The following is a 13,364-nucleotide window of genomic DNA, read 5'->3' on the forward strand; positions in this document are numbered from 1 at the left end:
ATTAGATTTAACTTTTATGAAATTAACAAAGTGATTTTTGAAAATAAAATGAAAATATATAGGCTTATAAAATTTAAAATTCCTATCATGTAAGGATATTAATTGTAAGATAAATATAAAGTTCAGAGAATAAGTATGTTAAATGGGTGTTAAAAATAATACATACTTCATGATCAATTATACAATGACCCTTAATATTACATAAAATAATGAGTATTTTAATATACGATATTAAATTTTATTAAAACATGTGTGATCAAGTAATTTTTATGTTACAAGCAATCTCAACAATGAGTTTATTGATGTAACTATGACATTTACTTAATTATATGTACTTAGTTGTGTTATTTATTACTATTATATCATATATAAATTTTACAATTGCAACTTATTTATTTGATTTGTGTTAAATAACCTACCATTATATTCTATACTTAATGGTAATAGATTTTGGAAGATTTATTTTAAAAAAATTATCACATTTCAAATTTAAAGGAGGATTGAAAAATAATTTTAAATAAAATATGCTATTTAAATGAAATTGTTTCAAACTCTAAGGATGGTCATAGTTATTTTACAAAATTTTCCACCCCTTACACGTTTGTTAACCATTTACCATTATTTTTTTTTACTACAAATATTGTATACCATTGATTAAATCTAATGGTACACAATTAAAAATATTATTGATGCTGTAAAAAAATTACAGCATCATAAAGGAACCCATATATATATATATATATATATATATATATATGTTGCAAGCAGATGATGGGGGTGGTTGCTCATATTTTCAACTAAAGACCAAGTCCACCGACGACCCTTAAGAACATGGAACTGTTGTGGATCAAATTGGGGCAAGTATTCATATTATGTTATACAAGTGAAGAATTCAAATCAATAAAAGTTAAGGAGGCATCATCATCACCATCACCATCACCACCATCATCATCATAATAATTATAATAAGAGAGAAACTTAGAAAAGGCCCTCTTTCTCCGTGAATTCATGACTAAATTATAAAGTCTTGTTTGAAAATACACAACTTTTTTTTTTTTTTTTATCTAAAGGTGAATAGACATGTATCTCACAATAGAAACAAGACGTTTGGGACCTTGTCTTCACCATTACACTTTTTTATATATCAATTAGTCAAAAGCATTTCAAGTTTCTTTTTTTAAAACAAGAAGTAATATTACGTGTACTTTTACAAATAAAGAATTTATTTACTTATTTATTTTGGTTTTAAGAAGGATAGAGAGATTTGATCGATCGAACATCAATATGTAGTATGTTTTTGTTTGTTTGTTTTTTTTTTTTTAAATTTTAATTTTAAAGCATAAGCTGGGTAAGTAAGGTGTACATATTTATAACATCCATGGCTTGGGGAACTGTGATTCTCCAATTTTGTGCAGCTCCGTGGCTTAAAAGGTCGATTGGGAAATGTAATTGAAATTACGTTGAGAAACAAAGTGCGGCTAATTCAAAGAAAGGCATCAATTACACGTCGATAATAATTGCACGCAACAAATAAGATTTGGTTCAATCAGCATGATCAATCTCGTCCTACGTGATCTTCATCGAATTTCAAAATTTCATTGGGTGGCCTTGCTCTTCTTTCAATCCGTGATTCTACCAACGAAATATTTGAACACTTTATTGTGCTGCTGTCCCATGCAAAGTTGAAGATCAAGTGTACTGTGCACATTAAGTTGAGGTTATTTGATCTAGAATAGAGTCCTCCAGTACGGACGTTTTAAACAATTCCTGGATGGGTGGTAAATCAGATTACATTTGAGAATCTTCAATTTCATTTTAAGGACACAAGTCTGAACCAACTTCTGTAGTTGCATTATTCAGTTCTACAGAGAAAATTTCAACTATCCACCAGTGGATCGGCATCGCGCAGAAGAAAAAGACAGGCTCCTCGTAGTAGTGTTTGCAAATACAAATATATGGGACTGAGCCGGGAGTGACAACATCTCTGTTCATTTCATCCACCAATTTGAGGCAACTTCTTGAACATTTCAGGAATGAGACACCACGCCCAGCTTCTGTAGCAACTTTGAAACACAGTAAAACAAGTGCCTAATTGTATACTTTCTCCAACTTCAAGTGAAAGAAGCATGCAGCTCCAACGTCATTAAACATTGTTCGGTATCAGTTTTAGTCAAGGGCTAACAGTCACCAATCTAGCTGCAATACATAAGAAAGAATTGCCGGCTCAGCGAATGCATTCTGTGGGGCATTTTATGATGCTAAGAGTGAAGGGCATGTGGTGTGTAATCTGTAAAAGCTAAGAAAATCTAAAGAATACCTACCATTTTGAGGCCCTTTCACTGTTGAAACCTGAGATTAAGTCTTCCAGTTCATCAACGATAGCTTGATGGCAAAAAATATATTGCTCCTATTAAACAAAAACTCGTCAAGGAATCAATAAAGATACAACATATATCAGTTGTAGAAATCTAACAAATTGTCAATATATTTTAAAACGATAGCTCCTAATAAGATTTTAAACCTAAGAGGCCTCATAACTAATTTTGCAATTGACACAGAATTTACATCAAGAAATGCCTCAAGTGTGGAACGTGCAGAACAATGTTCTTCTTCATCCCCCCACCCCCCTCCCTTTTCCTCTTTCTTTTGGGCCAAATATCAGGATTGAGGAGATTATTATAAATTGGTGAGGATCTTTTTAACTTCATCTTTTTCACTTAAATTAGTAAACAAATCCACACCCATTGGTTTCATCCAATCCATAGTTAAAACCCATAGTCAAAAGTAGCATTTTTGTTGCTAACTCATTAACCTTACCTATGGTTGGACTGGATAGAATCAATGGCTAAGAATTTGTGATTGCAATTTTCAGCAAAATTTTAGTTAAAAGATCCTTACACATTTTTATAGAACAAAGAAAAGTTCCACTTTTCCGAGGTAATCAGTTTTCCCATTTATTTATAAGCCAAACACCACCAACTTAAAAAATTCACTAATTCACTGCCCTGATATTGATTCCCTACAAACGAGGATGTCAACTCGCTGAAATTGGTGTTCAAAAGCTCAGATGCATGATAAGAAATAAGGAATAAGAAAAAGAAACGAGGCTTTGGACCAAGAAGGAAGACAATACCATGGTTTGAACCATTCCAATTCGCTGAGACCTAAATACCTTTATGGTATTAGCAAGATCCAGTGCAGACATGTCTCCAACAAGTATTCTCTGGACTGTATTATGAATTGTGCAGTATGCACCAGTTCTCCCAATACCTGCACTGAGCAAAGATAGAGACTCTCTCAGCCTCGTAAATGGGGGAATTACCAAACATACTCAGACGATTGATGTAATAAACATGAGCTGAACCTGCAATGCACCACTATTGGGCCAAAATTGGGTGGTAAGTTATAAATTCTTTTCAAAATTTCACGAACAGCAAGAGTGTCCCGGGGAACTCCATGGTCAGGCCATTCAGGGTACTGAATGTGCAAAACAGACATAGGTGGTTCTTCCGACTGTAGCAAAAATAACATAATAGAAAGAGGAAATTAACATCTAATTCTTCAAGTAACTGTAATAAATTTAAGAATGAACATTTCTAAAGATAAAACAGGGGCAGAAAGAATTAGCAATAAATTTGTTTGGTGAAAGTTAAAACTATTATCAGCACCAAAAATTTGTTGTAATATTTGCAGTTGGGGCTTTGGTAAAGTGGATGCGGTGCTATTAAATCTGAGAGCATAGACTTATTATACGTTGCTGCACATGCTAATGACTATTGCTGAATCAACTGGGGAGAGTGAGCTTGTGTCATCTGAGTTACCAGTACTTCTACTATTACTTTGAGATCTAAGGACTTGGGTTTCTAGTTCAAACTAAGATCAACTGATCTCAACTTAGCCAACTCACCCAGCATTTTCCCCACAGAACTACTCTGCTATACACCACCAACACCTCTAGTAGAACCTTTGAGCGAAGACCATCAAACTCAATCCTAATTTCCGTTATGAGATCCGCACTAAACAAGATCCAAGACCCTCAATATACAGCGGTCTTCCTTCCAAGCGCACCATCTAAATGTAGATAGACTTTCAGGGCACTGATTGTGCCATTTTATAATCTAACCATCCACAGTTGGGGGTTAATGACTTAATGTCTTACCGCTATGGTAAATATCTTAAGCCTTGAGTTAGCCACCAAAGATAATAGATGCAATCCTGTAGTCTTTTATCTAAATAAATAAACACAAAGAAAATAATTAAGAGCTTATGTATCCTTAATAATTTTAACCTCAAAAATAATCTCTGCCACTGGTCCATAATGTTTCATGGTTTCTGCAGGAGGTTAAGCAACTTATTAAGGATCATAAGCATTTCTTTAATAGATAGGTTAAGAAAATAAAATGCCTCACCTCTTTGTAGTTCACCTCTAGGTTCCGCAATACCAATGCAGTTTCCGTAGTTTTTATCCATTTAGTCACAATGCCTATATTACCAAATTCTCTAGGACCATCTTCAGCTTGAAAGTAATCTCCACATTTTACCATCTGCACGTAAAATTAAAAATAAGAAATGCAGAAAGACTTAAACAAAAAGAATACAGTCAGGTTCACCACTTAAATGAAAACTATTAAACAAGTAAAGACTATGTGATGAAGTCATCTGCAACAAGTTGACTACAACAGGCTCACTATTTTCCACAAGATGAATGGCAAGGCAAGTCAAAGAGCACATATCAGAGATATTCGAAGATCAAACAAGCAAAATCACAATCAATACCATACTGTTGAGCTGTTTAAAAAGTTGCACCTCTTTTCATGCTCCCGAAGCATGACAAGTATGATACTTAATCATTATTTTTGAGCATTTCCACAGTTAAGTAATAAAAGTTTCTTCTCTCTTGGGTAAGAAAGGAAAAATGTATACCATAATAAGTAGCAGCTTGCATTTCCTGAAAAGGTTTTACAAGCTAAAGTCAACAGTTACTTCAGCCTTCATAGATTACCATATATTTCAATGCCTTACCCAGATTATTAATTTATTATTTACTTATTTACAGCATTCATGAAAATACATGCACTACAACAAAAACTAGCATATGGCCAATTCAGCCACTTTCAAGATCACTATATTCGTCAAGGTAGATTGAAAAATACCTTGTAATTGTCGACCAACCGAGTAAGCATCACAATCACAGGGCAGTGATACTGTATGACCATCTCCCAGAAGTCCTCATAAGTGTGAGGTAGTGGACCTTGTGTGGCTATGAACTGAGAAACTTTTTCAGAGGAAGATGTCTACCAACAAACAAACAGAAGGCATAACTTACAATGACATTTATTAGCTCAAACCATTGTAACATAAATATTTGGACTCGAAACTAGACACAAACTCCAGCCTTCCATCTATCCTACCGGGTACCAAGTAAGCATTAATAAATAACATCCGCTACCCAGCTGTAAAATTAAAATATGTGGGTATTTAACATTGGCTCACCGAGATTAAGCTGGCATTGATATACCCTCTAGCAGCCGGCCTATAATCCTTGCACTGCTTCAGAACAACCCTATTTTTGTCAACTGAATTTGAAATAAAACAATCCAATGGTCAACGTTCTTTTGGTTAAATTATGAAAGACACAATAATTCATAAATATGGGCTGAAAAATGAATAGAAGAAAGAAATTACAAGGTAAGATATCTGTATATCGATTCTTGCTCAAATTGACGCCATCAAGAGCAACGGTGCAGCCTCGCGCCATTTCAGATGGTTTAATTCGACTAGCCTGCAAGCGGGCAAATTCTTGGGAGATTTCTTGGGACTTGTTCTGAAGCTTCTCTTTGAAGAAACTGAGAGCTTCAGAGCAGTGATTGTACTGATCGGCCGTGAGCGAGATTCTGGGAGGAAAATCAACGGCTGAGAATTCAAAAGGTTTCGTGTTATGAGGAGTGGAGTGGTTGCCGGCGGAGGAAGCGGCCATGGCCGATTTCCGGCGACACCGAGGGCGCTTTGAAATGAGATTTCCCAGCCTCCTCGTGTTTCTGCCTCTTGTGGGCTGGCTGCAGATTTTTGCGGGATGATTGCGTTGTGTTTGCCTTCTTTTAACTCAACGAGTTGGCAGAGAATTGGATTGGATGCTTTCTCGCCTTTTGTTTTCTTTTGTCCTTTTTTTTTTAATATTTTTTTTTCTTCTTCTATTAATTAGTGGTTTTATGATTAGCTTCGCTGTCATTTTAGGATTGTTAAAGGGCAAAGAGATCAAGCGAAAACGAAAAGTGTTGCCTAATTTATAAATGATTGGGTAATTAGTTATAATTTTCTGTCCTTCTAATTTGATCATAATTGGGGGTGCTTTTGTTTGGGGTTAGATTATTTATATACGTTTCAATCTAATCTTAGTTATGCCAACCAAACGAAATTAAAATTAAAATTTGTATTATTTTACTGCCTAATTATCAATTTCATTAAATATATGGATATAATTAGGTGCCATTTGTTTTGAAGTTATAACTTATAAATATCATAGTTTATTTTTTAAAAAAAATTTATAACTTATAAATGATGATCATAAATAAAATATAAATAAATAAAATAAATTTAAATATCTAATAATTAATAAATTAATATTAACATACAAGCAATTTTTCTTCTAAGCTAATAGCCTAATTCAATTACTTGAATAATCCATAGTACAAGTAATTTTTCTTCGGGTTATTTATCGTCAGCCCCCACATGTTTCGACAATTAGTGCCGCGCACCCACATATTTCGATCATGTGCACTGCGCTCCCATTTTCATCAAAAAATCTGTTAATTCCAACTGTTTATGCTGTTATTAACCTAAAAGACCATACTACCCCTAAGCTGAATTGCATTGCATCAAAAGTACAAAAATACCACTTACAACTTATAAAATTTACATTGAGAAATAAAAATTAATTATAATAATATAAGTTTTTACATTTTTCAATATTATATTGAAACAATTTTTTCTTATTTCATTATCATAATGAAATTGTAAAACCAGTAAACTTCAAGATGAGAGACAAAGCATGATTCCAAAGGGAAAGACAAAAATCAAACACAAAATCATCAGTAGATTACAAAATAATTCTAATAATCCCACCAAAACAAACAAAACCCAATAATAAAGAAACCTAAGATAATTATACCAAAATTTCACTGTAAAATTCTATTACAAAAGAGACCCAAACCAAGAAAAAATTAACAAAAATGAACTAAAAATAAAAAACCCTACATTAAATTATAGAGGTGGCGAGAACGGCAGCTGCTTTAGGCGGTGGCGTTGGCGGTTTCGAGCGATGACAGATCACGTAGCGTGCGCCATTTTTGTTGTTGTTGATTCAAGACAACGGCAGATCACGTCGGTAGGTAGCAGTAGTGAAAGTCAAGAAGAAGAAGAAGAAAAAAGAAAGAGGAAGAAGAAGAGAAGAAAAAAATAAAATAGAGAGAGAGAAAAAAAGAATGAAGGATAAAAGTGTTTTTTTTAGTTTTTATTTATTATTTAATCTTATATGAAATTATCATTTTATCCTTTTTTCGAGTTAAGTTAACAGTAGTTTGACGGAAATGGGGGCGCGATGCACATGGTCAAAACTTGTGAGTGCGCTGCACTAATTATCGAAACATATGGAGGCTGACAATAAATAACCCTTTTTCTCCTATAACATTAATTAATATTAATAATATGCTTAATTTTTGCTCTAACTTTTTATAACAGTTTACCGTCGTGTGAAACCTTTTATACAGCGGACTTATTATTTTAGTTGGGGGGAGAAAAGAGTGGGGGGTGGGGGGCAAAGAAAGGGGGGATCCCTCAGCCCAGCTGAGCTTAGTTCTGTTCAGTTTCAGGAGTGTGAACCGACAATTGAATCCATAAAACCCTTGCAAAACCCTCAACTCAACATACTCATTTTCAATGAATAAACTCCTTAAACGGCCAGCTGAGATCCTCCGCTGCACCGTCACCGAGCCCGCCGTCAAACTAAGCGACGTCAAATGGATACGAGACCGTGGCCTCGACCACGCAGTGGCGAGAGAAAAGAACCTCAAACCATTACTCAACATCAAAAACCTAATCAAATCAGAGCCGTCCAAATCCCTGCCAATCACAATCATCACCCAACAAAAAGATTCCCTCCAAATCCCCATTCGCCCCATGGAATTCATCCGAAGATACCCTTCAGTCTTCCAAGAGTTTCTCCCCGGCAATGTCGGAGTCCAACCTCACATCAAGCTCACACCCGATGTTCTTGACATTGATGCGGATGAGCAATTGGTTTACCAAAGCCAAAGTTATAGGCAAGTTGTTGCTGGTAGGCTTTTGAAATTGTTGATGATTTCTCAAATGAATAAGATCCCGCTCACTATGATTGATCTCTTGAAATGGGACCTCGGCCTTCCTGATGATTTTTTAACAAGTCTTGTTCCTGACTTTCCTGATTATTTTCGAGCTGTTGGTTACCAAAATAAACACGAACGTTGTTCTGGGTTTGATTTATTTGGTGAATTGGAGTTGGTTTGTTGGAGCAATGATTTTGCTGTTTCTGTTGTTGAAAAGAAGGCGAAAGCAAAGGGAATTGATGGGGAAAATATCATGTTTTCCATGAATTTTTCTAGTGGTTTTGAGATTGATAAGAAAATGAAGAAGTGGATGGATAATTGGCAGAAGTTGCCTTATATTTCTCCTTATGAGAATGCAACTCATCTTTTGCCTAAGTCTGATGAATCGGATAAGTGGGCGGTGGCGATTATGCATGAGGTTATTAGTCTTTTTGGTGCGCAGAAGGTGGAAAGGGAGAAATTGTTGTGTTTTGGAAATTATCTGGGTATAAGGTCGTGGTTTAAGAGGGCTTTGCTTAATCACCCAGGTATCTTTTATGTGTCGAATAAGAGTGGGATGTATACTGTGGTTTTAAAGGAGGCTTATAAGAGGGGATCGTTGATTGAGAGTGATCCATTAATGAATGTTAGGAGTCATTATATTCACCTTATGAATATGGTGAAAGAAGAGAAAAAAGTTATTGCTATGCCTGGTGAAAGCAAGGGGCCACAACAGAGAATGCCACTTGAAGAAGAAAAAGAAGAAAAACAAACAGAGGATGCTGCTGATGATGATAGTGAAGGAGAGAATGATGTTGCGTCATATGATGATGATGATTCTGAAGATTATGAAGAAGAAGAGGAAGAACGTAGGCATAGAAAAGGTCTTAGCAGAAGTTATGGAACTAGGAGAGGAAGAACAACCCAGAAGATGAATTTTGATGATGATTCTGAAGATTATGATGGTGAAGAGGAAGAAAGTAAGCACAACAGAGTTGCTAGTAGAATTATTGGAACTAGGGGAGGAAGAACAACCAGGAAGATGAATTGGGATGTGGAAGAGGATTCAGGAAATTTTGGAAGGGGAAATTCAATAAGGAATCTCCAGGGTGAAACGAGGGGAAAACTGCCATCCAGATATACTGGGAGGAGGGAAATGCAGGGTGAGAACAATGGCCGATGGAATTCAGGCGAGTGGAAATATTATGGGAGGAGAGAAATGCAGGGTAAGAATAATGGCCGCTGGAATTCAGGAGAGGGGAATAATTCTCGGCGGAGGGACATGCCAGGTAAGAATAGTGGCTGTAGGAATTCAGGAGAGCAGAAATATACCGGAAGGAGGGAAGTGCAGGGTGAGAATAATGGCCGCAGGAATTCAGGAGAGAGGAAATATACCCGTAGGAGGGAAATGCAGGGTGAGAATAATGGCCGCAGGAATTCAGGAGAGAGAAAATATACTGGCAGGAGGGAAATGCAGGGTGAGAATAGTCGCCACTGGAATTCAGGAGAGAGGGTGAAGTACAAAACACAGAGGAGCTTGTCGACGTAGAAGAGGGCTTCTGTTTAGAGATGATTTTATGCATCTGCTGACAAGGTTGGTTTCTGGACCAAGGTTTCCCCTTTGTTATGACTTTGTGTGTGCTCGATTATTTGAACTTTTAATTGTTCAAAATGGTATATAGTCCAATAATTGAATTGATTGATTATTATTTATTTCCATGTAATATTTTATAGCATGCATATGTACTTATTGGAAACAATATATCATATGAGGTTAAGGAGTCTTTAAGAAAGGTGAGAATTTCTTCAGAGACAATAAGAAAGTGCCCAGAAAGCAGCCAGCAGAAAAATGTTATAAATCTCAGAAAAAGGAAGGATGCATAGAAGGAGGGAGTGGATATTATACAATTAATTGACTAGCACTCATTAAGAACAAAGATCACATGCATCTTTTGAATATTTATTGTAAACAGTTGTTTGATTGTTTTGAAATCGTGCCCATTTGCTTGATGATGTCGTATAAAAAGTTCTTTGAAATTGTTTTGGACTTTGAGCTAAAAGGAAGTATTAATGTTATTTTGTTGAAAATCACTTCGGAGTTGGCAAACACATCCCAGAAAAAGACTTGGAAGTTCCTAGTAATCCAGTATTGGGCATCAAATCATCATAGCTATATAAGAGGAAGGCGGAGTCTAGTGAAAAAGCTGGATACTCTTCTGGGAATAAACAAGGTGTTAATATTGTGGAATCAAGTACGCATGTGGAAAGATGCCTGCTGTTTCCAATTGCTGGTTGTATGTTAATTAAACATTTCAGGTTACTATGCTCTGTTTTTTAATCTTTTCATTCTTTAGTTAGTTAATAATGTAGCATTGTGTTGGCAGAGGAAGCTTCTGCTAGTAGTGTTACATCTGCAGTATATTGCATACAGCTGTACAAAGTTTTGGAAGCATTAGGATTAGTTGAAGAATATCACAGACCATGGTACAGAATGTTTAGTCTCCTTACCTGGAATTGGATGTCGTTTAAAGAATTTCCTTGTATTAGATCCTTGCTTTTGGCTTAGGAGTTGCATTGCAAAATGGGGAAGTGCTTTATTTTAGTTCATATTCTGATTAGAGAGATGTTTCTTGGGCAAGGAAATTTGCACCTTGAAAGAGAATATGCCTCTTAGCCAAATCTTAAGTTGTCCCTACTTATTTTAAGTTGCATCTCAAGATGAGTTAGGATATCACATTGGCACTCTACAGCACTCAAACTTCCTATGAGAAAGACTATCAAGTAGGAAAGAAAATCAACATCATGAAAGGGAAGCCGGCTCTACATAGATAATTCTGCAATCCCAATTTGATTAAAGGGAATAGAATGTTATTACTCTTTTTAGGCTTTTAATTGTTCCTATTTAAGGATGCAACAGTGTCTGCCGTTGGGTTGGCTTCTTGAAACCAGATATGGATATATTTGCAGAGTTCAACTCTCAGTGTTGATACTGACTAATGGCAGGTTAGAAAACTTTTAAAGCTGAATCTTTGTTAGTTCACTGTAAATCATCTGTCCTTATTTCCCAGTAATTCTTTTCTGCTAGTCAGAAACTAAAACAATTACGTGATATTGCTATTATCTAACAGAATAAACTTTCCAAGGCAATGGCCTTACAGCAAGTTAGATAAGTAATCCTTGCAAAAGAAAAAGGAACTGACTAAATTCCTTGGTTCTATTTCGGCTTATCGATCTAAAATGTGAAGCTGAGCTGCTTCTTCTAATTATGGATTATCTATTAGTTCTGCAGGTTGTTGCTGAGATGTTATTATGGGAAACTCGATGGTATTGGTGATGCTACTAAGGTCCATTACTAATTCATTATTACTTTTCATGTTCTTTTAGGTATTGAGTTGCTGTGCAGCTGCATTGCCAAGAATTAATAGACGCTTGTCTTTGAAGAACCAGCCAGATATGACCCACAATTGGAAGCAGATATTTGGCTACTTGTCTTTTCTGTACCAGGAGAAGAAATTTGCATTTTCAGGAGAAAATGTTTGGAGTTCTGGATTCTTTTTGAGCTGAGCTTGAAATTCAACACTCACAATTTTGACCTTCAAGTCCCATTCCACATCTGGGTTTGTGGGAGATGTGGTTTCAGCGGATGTGTGCCCTCTTGAACAACAAAGCTTTTTTGATTACTAATATTATAGATCAATGAGGTACTAGGAGAAATCGATAAACCTTATTATTCTTGTGGGGGTCTTTGAAGGCCTCAATGTATATGGGATTTCCACCAAGTTGGGCTATTTACACGTGTGAATATGCAGTTGTTATTATGGGTTCATGTAAGAGTAGTCGCTGCATTTTGCGTATTTGTGGGACTTGTTTAATACCACATTTGGTATCCGAAATTTTACGTGCTTATGTGGGTCGACATGTTAAATAAAGAAAATATTCTCGGACAATTTTATAGACAACAATCAGGTAACAAAAGAAAGAAAATTAATCTTCTCTGCTTGTACACACAAATCTTGCCAAAAACAAAAATTGATCAGTGAAAATAAAACAGGGAATATTCTTTTTTTCTTGCTTAAAATTAGAAAAATTTCTTCATTGCATCATCCAAAAGAATCATCAAATCGAAAAAGATCGAGAAAAAGTTGATTTTAATTAAATATATCCAATCTTAACCACTCATTTCACCGTCAAGATTTGTTCTTCAATGAAACAAAAAATCAGACAAAAATATTGTAATTGACTTTATCTACTTGTCTTCATATTAAAAAAAAAAAAAAGATTTAGTAAGTTACATTTCAATACCCACAAAACATGCAAAAATGAGTAATATTTAAATAGAATCCACTTAAATTTTGCGGAGGCTCAAAATAAAAAAAAAAAATCCCAAACGCTCGTACATGTAAATGATTCGTACGTATTGCATTTTCCCTGTTCTCTCTCTCACTCTTTTCATAATTGATAATCCATTATTCCATTTTATAGTTTTCATATATCTTAAAGATTTGAAATAAGTGCAGCGTACTTGGATTAGTCTGTAGCATGGCTATAAAGAAAGTAAGAATTATTGAAAAAGACAGCCAGTTCACAGAATCCACTTTTTTTAACCCCCCACTGAAAAACGTGCCAACAGCAGAGAGGCAAAGTGATTTGAGTTGAGCAAGCAAACAGGCCAAGCCCCAAACTGAGACGTCACATTCCAGGTTCTGCAAAAAGCAACACTCCACCCACCCATTTGATCATTCATCCCCATCCACTGCTTTTAAAAATTTTTCATTTTGATCAGACCCCACTTTCTTCTTTTCCACGATTGGCTCCAACATCAAGCCGTGATTCATTTCTTTTGTGTTTGCAGCACTTGTCCGCTTTGTTTCTTTTTCCGCCTTTTGTTACATGGACATCGCACAAGTGCGCGTCATCAAATTGAGAAATTCTATTTTTGAAATGTGTTGATCTTTGTAGGGTTCAATTATTAGTTACCAAAAAAGAAAAAAAGAAAAAGAAAAGCACAACCATCTAAATGTCACA

At 35.5% G+C, this 13,364-nt stretch overlaps 2 protein-coding genes across 3 annotated transcripts; one reads left to right on the plus strand and one right to left on the minus strand.

Moving 5' to 3' along the window:
- Nucleotides 1-1,630: 1,630 nt before the first annotated feature.
- Nucleotides 1,631-6,170, minus strand: LOC102606630 (protein-tyrosine-phosphatase PTP1). Its single transcript, XM_006473157.4, has 8 exons — nucleotides 5,686-6,170; nucleotides 5,494-5,576; nucleotides 5,154-5,294; nucleotides 4,410-4,544; nucleotides 3,365-3,513; nucleotides 3,134-3,275; nucleotides 2,322-2,407; nucleotides 1,631-2,196 (listed from the first exon to the last, which is right to left on the minus strand). The coding sequence occupies exons 1-8, from the start codon at nucleotides 5,975-5,977 to the stop codon at nucleotides 2,193-2,195; spliced, it is 1,032 nt and encodes a 343-aa protein (XP_006473220.2). The 5' UTR covers nucleotides 5,978-6,170; the 3' UTR covers nucleotides 1,631-2,192.
- A 1,670-nt stretch (nucleotides 6,171-7,840) lies between these two features.
- Nucleotides 7,841-12,170, plus strand: LOC102606933 (protein WHAT'S THIS FACTOR 1, chloroplastic). 2 transcript variants are annotated; one of them, XR_003064550.2, is made up of 2 exons: nucleotides 7,841-10,655; nucleotides 11,724-12,170. XR_003064550.2 is itself a non-coding variant. In XM_006473158.4 (2 exons), the coding sequence occupies exon 1, from the start codon at nucleotides 7,936-7,938 to the stop codon at nucleotides 9,886-9,888; it is 1,953 nt and encodes a 650-aa protein (XP_006473221.2). In that variant the 5' UTR covers nucleotides 7,843-7,935; the 3' UTR covers nucleotides 9,889-9,933; nucleotides 11,724-12,170. The 2 variants fall into 2 exon arrangements, 1 of the variants encoding a protein (XP_006473221.2); XM_006473158.4 differs by having other exon boundaries at nucleotides 7,843-9,933.
- The last annotated feature ends 1,194 nt before the right edge of the window (nucleotides 12,171-13,364 follow it).

This window comes from Citrus sinensis, chromosome 5, assembly GCF_022201045.2.
Source record: "Citrus sinensis cultivar Valencia sweet orange chromosome 5, DVS_A1.0, whole genome shotgun sequence".
Classification (NCBI taxonomy): Eukaryota; Viridiplantae; Streptophyta; class Magnoliopsida; order Sapindales; family Rutaceae; genus Citrus; species Citrus sinensis.